The sequence below is a fragment of the Acipenser ruthenus genome, chromosome 18 (genome assembly GCF_902713425.1).
Source record: "Acipenser ruthenus chromosome 18, fAciRut3.2 maternal haplotype, whole genome shotgun sequence".
Taxonomy (NCBI): Eukaryota; Metazoa; Chordata; class Actinopteri; order Acipenseriformes; family Acipenseridae; genus Acipenser; species Acipenser ruthenus.
In genome coordinates this window covers 22,068,430-22,082,304 of record NC_081206.1, presented here as the reverse complement: position 1 = coordinate 22,082,304, position 13,875 = coordinate 22,068,430, and the positions used below count along the sequence as shown (strand labels likewise).

Sequence of the window (13,875 nt, the reverse complement as noted above, 5' to 3'; positions counted from 1 at the left end):
TTTATTAAATAAATAAACACATTAATAAATAACACATTAGGCCCTATTCACAAAACTCTTTTAAAGGAATGTACTCTTTAAGGACCAGGGGTGTGCAATTTTTGAAAAAAAAAAAAAAAATACTTTTTGTCCATGGGACAAAACGCTAGAAAAATCTACATGCCCCCTCCCCGTCGCACAAAACACACACAAAACACACACAAAAAAAAGTAGACTATAACTTGTAGGATTTTGGTTTTATTTAACAGGGAAAACAATAAATCAATCAATTAGTGATTAACAGGGGCGGGTCTAGCCTTGAGGCTTGACAGGTTCACTAAATTCTTCAGGTAACCCCACCTCACCTCACCAAATGTATAACACTAAGGAAATGTTCCTTTCAGTGCAGTTTGGAACACATTTGCTAGTAAATGTAAGCAACGTGCTAAGAGTACAGCTATAATAAGCAATATTTGAGAGTTATTATTCAAATATAAAAATAGCTTCTGTCTGTTTTTCCCACTCTTTCTCTGTCAGCTGAATCCAACTCCTGATGTACAGGTGTTTTAGTTTGTTGCATCACAGATACAAAATCACTGCCAACTATTACTGCTGCTTTGGGATTTTTCTTGCTGTTGCTGTTTTGTAACTGCTGAACCCCAGATTTTTAAAGGACATGTTTATAATCAGTCAAGCTTCTCTGCATTTTGTACTGTTTTTCTACCAAAATGCACGCGATATTTACAGCAGGCTCCATCAAATTCTGCAAAGATAAAATATGTTTTTTCTTTTGTTTATTTCTATTATATATATTTTTTTATTACATTTTACAGCTTTTTTTCCTCCTCTAACATCTTGTCCCATGAAGGCTAACTGGAACACTGCTGCAGGAGGGTGATCCTGGTTTCATACCCTGATGGCTTTTTCTTTTTTTTGACAATCTTAATGTTTTAACAGGTTTCACAAATAGATGGATTGTGCATGTCCAATAAATAACTAATATCACTGCTTCTGTTCAAATCTAGTAAAAAAAAAAAAAAAGTATTTTTTATTTTTTAATATTGCTTTTAAATCTACAAAAATATGTAAATATGGTAAATAGCAAACTAAGTTAGCAACATTAAAATTGAAAACATTTTTTTGCCAGGGAAAGTTTGTCTTAAAATGCTTCTAAACAGTAACCTTAACAATCGACCACTCAATCGGTTGAAAAGGGATTAATGGACTACAAACTTGAATTAATTAATCAAAATGGTCTTTAATTTAAAAAAGAGCTTTTTAGAAACATTCATTAAACACTTTATTCCTGAAACTACAGGTGCTGCTCAACTTCTTTCCCTGTTTTCTTGCGACTGGTAACTTCATCTAAACATTCTAGAGCACTTGAAAGCAAGATACAGGGCAGCAGTGTGGAGTAGTGGTTAGGGCTCTGGACTCTTGACCGGATTGTGGGTTCAATCCCCAGTGGGGGACACTGCTGTTGTACCCTTGAGCAAGGTACTTTACCTAGATTGCTCCAGTAAAAACCCAACTGTATAAATGGGTAATTGTATGTAAAAAATTGTGATATCTGTATAATGTGAAATAATGTATAATGTGATATCTTGTAACAATTGTAAGTCGCCCTGGATAAGGGCGTCTGCTAAGAAATAAATAATAATAATAATAATAATAATAATAATAATAATAATAATTCACAAGATCCAAGTACATTTCCAGGAAAGCCCATCTCCTGGAATGATCTACAGAGTTACTGGCCTGCTTGTTACCACATGAAAATCCACATCTGCCTGCCAGGCATCTGTCAAGATCAGCCAGGTTGGCTGTTTAGAGACGATCAAACTCTTTCACTTGTGACCCAAGCCAGAATCTCATCCTAGAAGTGTAAGGTTGGTGCAGTACCCTGTGAATGAAATTGACTTTCAACAGGGAGTCTCTTTTACTACTAAAAGAATTGAGGAATATTGAGAGGTGTTTATATTAAGCATTGTAAATCCACGAATTCTGAATCAAAATGCCCCTCTAAATGTAATTAAAAATGTATCTGGAGTGGCATCATCTCAATGCATGGGCTTTGGGATTCATTTACACTTAAAATACACCTCTGAATATCCTTTAATGATTTGAACAATGTATTACAGAACACATTTCAGGGATTCCACCACATAACACATAACAAATAATGTGATTGGACACAAACGACAGTACCATATAATGCAGCTATTGAATTTCAATAACCACAATTGCATCAAAAGCTGCATGTGTTGATTCTGACTTAATGTTTTTTTCTTCTTCTCACATTTTTTGGTAGCAGATTACTGTGGTGCCTGGTAATACAGTGGGTTAATGGACCAGTGTCTAATATAAAGAAACACACTGTATAGAGTTGATCAGAGAAAATATCTATTACAAAATCTACAAAGCGACCACTCACAAGCATAAAAGTGCTTCATTAATCCCCCTATAAATGTTCCATCTATTTGCCATTTACTTGGAGAAAGCTGTGGTACTGTAAGCCTGCCAAGACTCGCTCAAACTGACATGCTGAGATGCACACTCCCCAATTACTGCCATGTGCGTTGTGAGAAGTACGGTCAGTGCTGAGAATAGCCTGCAGAGAAACCAGTTGTATCCAAATGGAATGTAAGAGAGTGTTGGGGGGAGAGCATAGTGTTCTTATTATCCTGAGATTTACAATGTTTAAGTGTTTTCTTAATAATGCACACGTTTGTCTGATTCACTTACTTTCTTAAACGTGACACAGACAGACCCCTCCATTTACTTCTAGGACACATATATACCAAGTCTGCTTTTAAAGGGTTAAGGTTAATTTGGTTTAAAAATAAACATTTAAGATAACACAGTACTGTAGATATTTTCATACAGTATATGTATTTGAAACCTAGACACACATTGTATAGCATATGTATAGAGGTTTTGAGACTGAATTGTTAAATTGAATATTTATCTCTAAACGTTTTAGATTTCCTACATTATTTTAATGTAATCTGTATCCTGTCCCTCTAGGATTCTCAGACCTAAAGCGAGCAGTTACAGTATAAGGTTGTGGAGTGCAGCATCACAATTCTCAGCCAGTGAAGCCAATGTGTGTGCAGTCTAGTGAACTACATGTTGTTCCTGCCGTACAAAAAGCTTTGACTCCTGAATTCTGTCTAGATCATTTTGAATGACCTTTAGTGCTGCAACAGTGTTCGCCACTCCTCCTATTTTTGTATCATCTGCAAATCTAACAAGTTTGCTTACTATACCAGAATCTAAGTCATTAATGTAGATTAGAAATAGCGGAAGACCTAATACTGATCCCTGTGGTACACCACTGGTTACCTCGCTCCATTTTGAGGTTTCTCCTCTAATCAGTACTTACTGTTTTCTACATGTTAACCACTCCCTAATCCATGTGCATGCATTTCCTTGAATCCTTACAGCATTCATTTTGAGAATTAATCTTTTATGCAGGACTTTGTCAAAAGCTTTCTGGAAATCTAAACTTAAGGTATTAGCTTTTCAGTGAAACAATCTATTGCGCCATCCAAAAAGCTGACCTTTTACTATACAATGTTGCTGGGTTTCATACAGACATGTTCCGAACCAGTTTCCACAGGTTTGAGGTAAGAGCTTTCATTTGAATACACTAAAGGGGGAATAGACCTTTGTAGATATTATATGTACAGAATACATTTGTGTTTGCTCTAAAGTAAACCCTACACAGTGTTTGGAACACACTCAGCCTAAAACTTCAGTGCAGATATTTCCTTGAGGATTTACAAAACAACAAGGCATGTTTTAACAACAAAACTAGCAAAGAAATATGCCCAGAATAATTTGATACCATTACATTTGTTCTATTAAATTTCAGAAAATGTGCAATTGTCTAATTGCACTTGTTGCTGAACTGGGCCCCTAATCTTTATTTTTTTTAAGCCTCAAAATGTGTACACTTACCATCTGTAGCAGAACTGAAATCATGCCAGCTCAATATTTTCATTTTCCTTGCTCTCTCTTCTTCACCACTTTCCATTTAATGTGGTCCACCAAACAGTTTTTGAATGAAGAATAAATGTGATTTACAGTTGGTATGAATGCATGCCCCCCCCCCCCTTCTCATTTGAGTTGTACCTTTAAACAAACTTATCCATCATTAATTATCAAGTGATCTTATTACACGTCATACTTTTTTTTTTTTTTTATTTACAGTACACCTTGTAAATCATGTAGGATATTTCATAGCCATAGTGTGATGTGCCAGTGTCACAAGGAGGAGCGAGCGTCTTAAGCACAATGCACTCATAATCTTTAGAGCTTTTAACCTCATCTCAACGACTGGGGGCAGAATCTGTAACAGCAGTGAATCACTCAGCACTGCCCATCACACTAACATCTGTGCAGGCACCTACACCTTGAGCTTACTAGGATTTTTTTGCACCACAATTTCACTGCATTAAAAAGACCTGAGAATGTATTTAACTGAAGTATATGTACATTTTAATTAAGCAATTACTGACACTGAGACATTGAGAGAACTGCAAACCAATTTTGTCAGTATTATGAATCCTGCATAATTTTAATCATTAAGCACCCTTGGCATGTAGCAACACTTTCTTTCTTCCCGCTGTGTTCAATTATCTCCCACTATTACCAGGTATTTACTTAATCATTGTTGGGAAAAACAGGAATGTGTGGGGTAGGAACGAAAAATACAACAAGCATCAAACATTACTGAAAAAAACTCTGAGATGACACCCAGTTACATGAAATTACTGTCAACACCCACAAATACATTCTGCACTCTACACTCTACAAAAAGGCCATACCTGTAGCTATACAGCACTGGTCTTCAAAGCTATGCCTATAGGAAAACAAACAATCTACAGCTACAGAGGTTTAGGACTGAGACCACCACTAATAATAATAATAATAATAATAATAATAATAATAATAATAATAATAAATTAACATCATTTAGATCTTTTATTTAACATCATGTAATCAAAGAAACTACAAAATATTATTGCAAAAGATGACCAGAACCCATGATAATAGTACAGTACTTCAAGTTACATTTTTAAATGTCACATTTTTCAATTCTTGTCAGCTTTTTTATGAAGTATATGGTAAACTACAAAGCGTTATGTAATTCAGTATGTTAACATAACATTATTTAGCAGGTTTCATTAGATTTTATGAAGCAAAATGTGTTAATTCTATAGGGTGATGCAAAACCTTTGGCCATAGCTGTAGAATACAGCAATAAAATACAGATGTATAATTTTCTGCTATGTCATTAAAATGTACTCTATTCTAAAATCGCTGCTTTGGTTTTCAATTTGACAACAGAAAAAAAACAAATCTGTATTTCACTTTACATTTTGGAATAAGTATTTGGTTAACTGTCAAAAATGATCACGCCTTTTGGCCTACGGCCAAAAAGCAGCTTCAAATGCACACTGATGTAGAGTAACTCCACATTCTTTGACTCAATACCGACACTCTTAAATGCCACCTGATATACACCCTCTTATTAACAATATAAATACAAAGGCTGTCCACCAAAAAAAAAAAAAAAATGCATACATTTTGATGGTGGTATTAAGATCCACCACTATTTAAAAGCATTACAGACAGCAGTCTCTTTCAAAACAATTCTACTTTCTAAAGAAGTCGGCTATACTAGATACTTAAAGCAATGTGGTCAACATGGAAATCTAGCCATCAATATTTGAAGAAAGCAGAGCAAGCTCATCATCAAAACAGGACAACACAGGCTACAACCTGCCTGTTTCACATTTGAAAGATGCTCCCGTGACGCATTATAGATCAGTAAAGACAGCTGAGAATCAAGGAGAACAGCAATGCACTTCACACATTACAGTCTCCACACAAAGACTCAATATCTGTGGCAGGCTGGCTGCATACAACAGATATTAAAAGTGGGAGGTTGTAATCAGCATAATCACCCATGAAACTTGGCATGAGACATACTTGAGGCCCTATGCTGTTCAATGGCAAATTATCAAACAGCTACTTCATGAAGACAATGCAGCGCTGCCTTAATGCAATCACAGAGGGGATCTGCTTGTTATCCTGCAATTACATATAAGCAGAAGCATTCTTTCTTGAGCATGCTCTGGATGATTCTCAAATCATACACACTTTATTAGTTAAGTAATATGACCACAATGAGACACAGGCCGACAGTTCCCAACTGGATATATTACATACTGCAGGCCTCATGACTTTCACGTCAAGACAGATGAAGTAGTGGCAATGATGACAGTACAAGAATGAATCTTTTCATTTTTGTATATACTATAGATGTAGAGGCACTTGAAAAACTGTTACAGTCATTAGAAGCTGGACGGAAGTACTTCTAAAGTAACACACATTATTATTTCACTTTTTGCCAACTCTAAAAAAAAAAAAGTTGTCAATTCAGGGACAAAACATAAAAACCTGCCAAGCAACGGAGTGTAGGGCAACTGTGGGGTCCCACTGATTCACTGTGTTCGAGGGACAAGTGACCCTTCCTCAGTGATACAGAAATCACCTCTTAACCCTTTAGAGAAGCTGGGCTGGAAATCTGTCCCACTGCAGTCATCACCAGTGAAACAGCATGGTGCAGTAGTGGAGACACCTGCAAAGAGAGTGCTTACTATCAGCACACTATCAAAAGTCAGATATGCTGACTTGCCCATCTTGATAAACCGACAGGCTACAAAGGAAAAAATGCTATTTACTGCACTATAGAATACATGTCAGGTATTTGCAAAACAAACTAAATTAGCCAAGTAAAATACCTGAAATATGTAACACACACTTATGTATTTACTGTAGATACTGCTGGTATTTCACTTAACCCTGTAATAAGCAACTTCTAACCAAGTTCCTTTAAGAAAAATAAATAAATAAAGTATTCCACTGTCCATAGCAGAAGTTAAAAGACAAGGCTTTCATTGGGTTTTGAATTAAAAACACAGATAAAAAAAGTTATACAGGAGCTTAATTTTCTTCAAAAGTATTTAAAATATCAGTAATATTCTGAAATAACACAGTTAACAAAACATTGAGAGAAGATGTGTTTTGCTGCATGGACCGAAGTTTGGCAGAGGCATTCAGAATTAAAAAATGTCGAAATGTTTTTGTTTTTTTTTTTTATATATGGGCTGTAGGCATCTTTACTGATTAGTGCGGTTTAATAGTGCAAGAGGGAATTGAATTGTTCAGATTCACTGGGGGATTTTAGTGGGGGCTACATTTGTTTTCTTAAAAGCACCTCAGGCTGACTGCACAGCCTTCACAAGGCCTGGCTTGTGTCGTAAGCAGGGAAATAATTTCAAAAGATAAAGAAAAAAAGAGGAAGGAAAGTACATTTGGAGGTATCTTGATATCACTACAGCAGATATCTAGCAGAAAAAGAACAGCACTTTCATCAACCACAAACAAAGGCTGAACTTCATATATCTTTTTTTATATTTTATTTGATTCCCGGACATAAAAGTAATTAAAAAGAAAAAGCTGAAAAACAATGTTTCAACAGTCAAACTGTGTCCATCAGAGATAACAAGCAGATCTCCCATCACCTACAGACATGATTAACACATAAACAAGCATTTCTCATTCCCTAATCAGGGAAACAATATCACAATACAGATTCAAATCCAAAGAACAACTCTACAAAACACACACAGTACACTCCAACCACAAAATGATTAAAGTAATTGTAGCTAACAAAACAATGCCATACATTTTTCAGCTCAAGCATGTCCATTCGCGTTATATGACTCAGAGGTGTTCTGCAGATTTCAATTAAATCTATGTTTAAGCATACATGAATTTTCATTTTAAATAGATATCTGGTACTAAACTTGGTTAAAAAAAAATCTCTGTTTGCAGGCTTTTTATATGCAGTAGTCTTGCCGGTTCATGGCAATTTCCCACACTTTCAGGGTCTTCTTTTCTGTCAGTAACCCACCAGTTGCTTCCCCTGCTTGGCAGCCGGTATGACGCTTGACCCTGAAGACACTGCTGAGGTGAAATAACCTAGGAAGTGCAAGCGTAACACACTACCTGGAAGACAACAAACTGAGAACTCTCTTTTACCTAGTGTAGTAGCAGATGTCAATTTTGAAATGAAAATACATGTTTGTACATATGAGACCTGTACATTTCCAAATTAATAAAGTAGCACATTTTTCCCTTCATGTTGTCCCTGTATACTGCTTTCCCAACACAGCTGCACAAAATCAGACGATCCCACCATTTCAACTTGTACCATCACTAGGCGAACCAGAGGCAGCAGGCTTCAATGTAGGGAAGCAGTAGTCAGCTGGAGGTTTATAAAGGATTACCATGAAATCCACATCACATGTTTAATCTATATTGGTGCAATCAGCCTGCTTTGTGAGTCTACAGCACTGTGCAAGGTGCAAATCTCCTGCATGCTGTTCTGTATTGTGCAGAGATGAATTCAAAGCAATAACTGCTTCGCTCAGTCTGGAAAACCAACAACAATTCTTCATTTTCATTGAATTGTCGATATATGGAATAATCAAGTGTCAGCAATGAATTACCTAGTAAATATGTATAGGCAGCCAGCATCTAAACACAAGCCAAAAGGCGAGCATTTGCACTGGCCAAATGTAATCATTCCCAGAGGTTACCAAGTAATGCTGCTTGAGCATTTTATTTATGCAATGCTTTGGATGATAAAGTTTCATGTTCTTTCTATCTGTGGGATTTTAGAAAGGAAAAATGTGAGCTGAGATTGAAGGAGGCAGCTATGGATCTTTACAAATGATACTGAGATATGCCGTATTTGAACTGAACCATGGCACAAAGGTTGCATCAATTTCAAATGTGATGCAGGTTTCATCTGGGGGTTGTAGTATACAGTAGATGCATGGAGGTTTACCAATAGAACTGGTTTAGGATGTTTACATTGTTTGGGTTGTATTTGTGCTGTTGCTACATAACGTGATCTAATTGGCTGAAAGGACCTTGAGTGTTGTAAAAGAATTCCAATTTGTGTATTTAATGCTACTTCCATTATCCCTGTTCCTAATGTATTCTACTTCAAAATGGTTTTCAACTACACATATACAGTATGAAATGCCCCGACGCACACACAAATGTCCATTTGCCTACAAAAATCTTTGTAAGACAAAACTCCCCAAGACCCTCTGCCTACTTTAGCAGCATACTGTGGATGCACATTAACTCTTTCAAAAATAAGTAAGTAACTACTGTATACATAAAGATTAAGAAAAACGTACTGTATGCTATTGTCCCAATGTCGTACACTGAAAGTGGCATAAAGATCCAGAAAGGCCAGTAACCTTTCCCAGGCTGTAATCACTGTCTGCCACTTTGAATGGAGTTGTCCTTCCTGGACTTCTACTGTATATATCAGTTTTCAGTGTTGCAAGAGTTAAGATAGTCCACTCGCCACAAAGCTGTAAAGATCTCAGTTGTAATAAATTGAATTCTATTAAATGATTTTTGCCTGTAGGGCTTTTACACATTGTAATAAACTTCTGACTGATGTTAAATCACCCACGTACACTGTGTGTGCATTAGTTTTGAACCCAATGTTTATAAGTATTTTGAGTGTTGTTTTAAATAAATACAGTAGCTTACTGCACAGGAGGCTCTGTGGTCAACATATGCTGTCCAAATGGGTTTAACCCAGCAACTGTAATTAACAAATAAAACACAAAAATAGCTAATTTGAGAGAAAAACAAAAAAGGGTTCTACCAGAAGTGCCACAAAGTTGAAGAAAGAAGGTGTTTAAGAAAGATAAGAGGCCTGATAAACTAGAAGGAAACAGACACTTCCTTGAAAGCATCAACTTTCCTTAAGCCATCCACATGTCACTGTCACAGCAGAGGTTAAAAATATGTGTGGACAGCATGCTGCACTTCATCAGGGTTAATCACTCACACAGTGTGTGTTCCTTCTATAAAGTTCTAATACTATACATGGGAAACCTATTAGAGGAACTAGTGCAGGGGTGGGAATACACTGCAAAACTCCAAATGTGGACCAGTATGAGCCACTTCAGATTTACTACTCTACTGAGCTATAGACAACTGAACTTATGACCTCTACAGTATATTACGTCTGACTAACTCAGGGATAAATAACGCCTACATTAAAATATGGACTTTCTTGGCTCAAACTGCTATATAAAGGGTGTCTCGGTCTCTTTCTCTGAAAAACAACTGTTCACTATTTTGGTAATCAAAGAAGTCCGATTAACATAGAAATCACTTAATCTAGTACTGTACTTTAGTCACGCTCAGGCTTTTAATAGTACAACTATTATACATTATTCATTTTACACTGAATATAAAAAGGATCCAGTTACAGAGGAAAATGCTACTGTACTGTACAAACAAGAGTTGGGGCGTTCTACTGGGAGGTGGTGGCAGACAATTTGGTTACTTGCGTTGATTTGGTACAGAGCTTTTCATTCAATATCTTTAGAGCTGTATTAGAAGGTTCAAAGGTTTGTTCACTAGCCAGGAATTCGAAGGTTGTTTTAAACCTTCGAAGGTTCGTCAGACGCCATTCACGCACTGTATGTTTTTTTGTTTTTTTCCCCGTTAACAGAAATCGTTTGAATACTATAAATCACACATTAAATGTCACTCACATGCAAAATTCGATCTTTTCATATGTATAATGCATATTACTTAAACAAAAGTTGTATTAAAATCCAACCAAATCGTTACATGTAGCAACTCTATATGACGCCGCTGTCATGTATGAAGCAGGGTATTATGCCAAAGCACTGGGGAGGGGGGGACCCTACAGCAGTTGTAGTGCTTCAGTAAAATATGTACCGAGTATCTAGTGTACAAGACAGTGTAAGATAAGTGCTATGGTAGAATATGTTTGAAACATACAAAATATACGCTAACATGAATAACTTATCAGACAGTTAAAGTAATCCAAAGTCATTACATTCAAACTTAGCACAGACAGCAATATTAGACTACACAATTAGAAGACAAGCACAAGCAGGTAGCAGAAGGTAGGATATGATTACTTGCTGAAGGAACAAATAAAATACTAGTGGCTAGTTTTACAGACCCTGATTAGCCTAATCTTGGATTACCTTGCCTAAAGTAACATTAGGTTGTCCAAGCTTAGTGCTAATATAGGTCTGTGAAACCAGGCATAAGAGCATTATTAGATTGTTTTGGAACTTGTTATCAAGGGATAAACTTCAATGTGCTAAAAGCTCTTCTGGTTTACAACATTTAAAAAGTACAATTAAATACTGCATGCTAAACACACAAAATAGTGTTGGAACTTTGTTTGCTTTATGGAGAATCAGATTTCTTTGATTGAAACACAGTTGTTTTGCATACATCAATGGAGAAATTAAAACACTATCCCACAAGATGGATATCTTGCCCAAGACAGTTTAAATGCTGTTCATTTACTGTTATGGAATTGAATCATTTTATTTTGTACTACCCAGGAGTGAGCACTACTAGAACACAAGGAAGTTCTATGCCAAATCCAGTGTCTATCCCATATTTTAAGGCAATTACAAAGGTTATAATTAAAAATGACCTAGAGATCTGCATGTCACAGTTTGTTCTATTACCATTTCAGTATATTTGAGAGACAGGTGCACCTAAAGTGAAACCAAAAGTTCAGTCATAAGGTTTAGAATTTCACCTCAAATGGAAAATGGAGATGTGAATTTGACACATTGTTCTTAACTCTGAAATACCCTATTACTTTACATGGAGAAAAAAATAACTGTCTAACAGCTTTTTGTGTGTTATGTATGCAAATGTTAGCTTTTGAGGCTGGTCTGTAAACACAATACATGTCTACTGTACAGAGGATGGCAATGTATTATAAGCACCTGTTTAATCATTAACTGGCATTAAACTAAAGGGTAAAAAGACTAAAAGCGGATTAAAATCATTTGTGGGTGACACCTGCCATAGCCACGGGAAGCCAGGACCACACATTCAACTTGAACTGACCATTCCTCTATGATTATCTCCTCCAATTACTTCAGGGAAGCACCTACTAATGGCTCTTATCAAAGTCTGTCTGTTCTGCTGTCAGTGAAATTGACTTGCAACCGAGAGACAGTTATTTTTTTACAGCATACAGTATACCTGATGTCACTCATGTTATTTGCATAACAAATTATAAGGAAGCTGTTAACTATAGCAACAGCTGTACACAAAATGTGTAATGCAGATGACACAGGAGTTTTTTTTTTTTTTTTTTTTCTCAACCCCAGTAGTGTTTGTGTTTAGGTTTTAATATTATGTTGTGCAGTATGTTATATTGAGTGTATACCTCTTAATATATTTACGGTAATGTGATGGTTAACTTCCTCTTTCCCTTTGTCATACTAGAAAACAGAAATTCCCAGTTCAAAACAGACATGCCCAAGTTGTTATGAAATGGGAAACATTAAACAATGTGGTTGTACTGTAACATTTCCCCTTGCTCTTACAAAATAATACACTGAAATATAAGTTAGTTTAACACAATATTATGGAAACAGAAACTAACTGAATGATATGCTGCTGTATTACAGTAAAAAGTTTTAGCACCCAAAATACTGCAGTCTTTCTGTAGTATTTTACGAGAAATTTGCATTATTACCACAAGAAATATGACTGATGACACCGATGTGGACCGTTCTCAGAAATGTATCGTTCTTTTCTTTACAATTACAAATTAGCGAATTGTAACATTATTAAAATAATCTATCGATGAATGCACCACCACGACTAGCGAAGTGTTTCTTTACTTCATCAACAACAACAATAGAACAGCTAAATATTTTGTAGCTTTGCATATTGTAAGTTGCTTCAACCGCCACAAAAATTTAAATACAAATAATTGAGGAATGCATGAACGTTACCTGCACATCTCTGCAAAGGCCTGAAAATGTAGCTTCTTGATCTTCTTCTCACTCAGCCAGTATCCGACTCTTCTGCCTTTAAGGAACGTCTGCATCTTAAGTTATTGTAGAATTTAAATCCAGATGTGATAAATAATTTAAATGGGACTCGAGATAAACAGGAATCCGACTCCCTTGTTAAACCTAGGGAGAGCAGAAAACGGGTTAATATCAAAAAGCGGATGTGTATGTAAAGTGAAACTGTGTCATGGTGTACAGACACCTGGCAAAACTATTGAAATGCAGCAACACAATACGATTTAGTACTCTGCATTCAGCAGTATATACAAACTGACTGCAATTAATGTAGGCGTTCGTATTCTCACCTTGCTTCTGGAAGTGGAAGTGGTTTATTTCCACATTTTACTAGTGGCTCTTAACTTATACAGTAGTAGAAAACCAGTAAGATCCTCGCCCTGTTTTTTTTTTTTTTTTTTTTTTTAAATCAACCCTCTCTCTTTCGAAACGAGGGGGGGTTAAGCAAGGGATCTGCAGAGCAGAAATTCAATAACCTAACTGCATTTAGTGCAAATCTAAATCAGACTCTCCCTGTGCACAAAAGTGAGGCTTAGTTACAAAAATAACTAAAAAAACAACGTACCCGGTTTTGCATTCTTTCAGATCTCCATTCCCTCTGCCTTGATCGAAATATCCAGAACGTTCTCCGCACTCCTTAAGACTGTTTGTGCTCTCGTGTTTTCAACCAGATTTATTGCAGATATGCCCTCTGACACACCCTCTCGGTTTCAGTTGTGTTCATTTATTAGTGAAGGCAATGTGCAGCCGGATCAGCCATAGTATACTGTGTGTCTGAATTTGCACACAGCAGCTCAGAGAGATATGCGCTCTCCTCTCGCTGGAATGAGAAAACAAAACCTTCTCAGTTCAACACAGCACCCCTAGGTGGCGGCAAGTGGACTCTCAACGTTAA

At 36.4% G+C, this 13,875-nt stretch overlaps 1 protein-coding gene across 1 annotated transcript in view; it reads right to left on the bottom strand.

Moving 5' to 3' along the window:
• The window catches only part of LOC131698659 (inositol-tetrakisphosphate 1-kinase-like), a 59,036-nt gene extending 45,161 nt beyond the window's left edge, over window positions 1–13,875 (bottom strand). The window contains exons 1-2 of the mRNA XM_058991536.1: window positions 13,546–13,875; window positions 12,906–13,088 (exon numbers count right to left, since the gene is read on the bottom strand). Of these exons, the coding sequence (XP_058847519.1) occupies window positions 12,906–13,000 (95 nt within the window). The 5' untranslated portion in view covers window positions 13,001–13,088; window positions 13,546–13,875. The remainder of the gene's footprint in view (window positions 1–12,905; window positions 13,089–13,545) is intronic.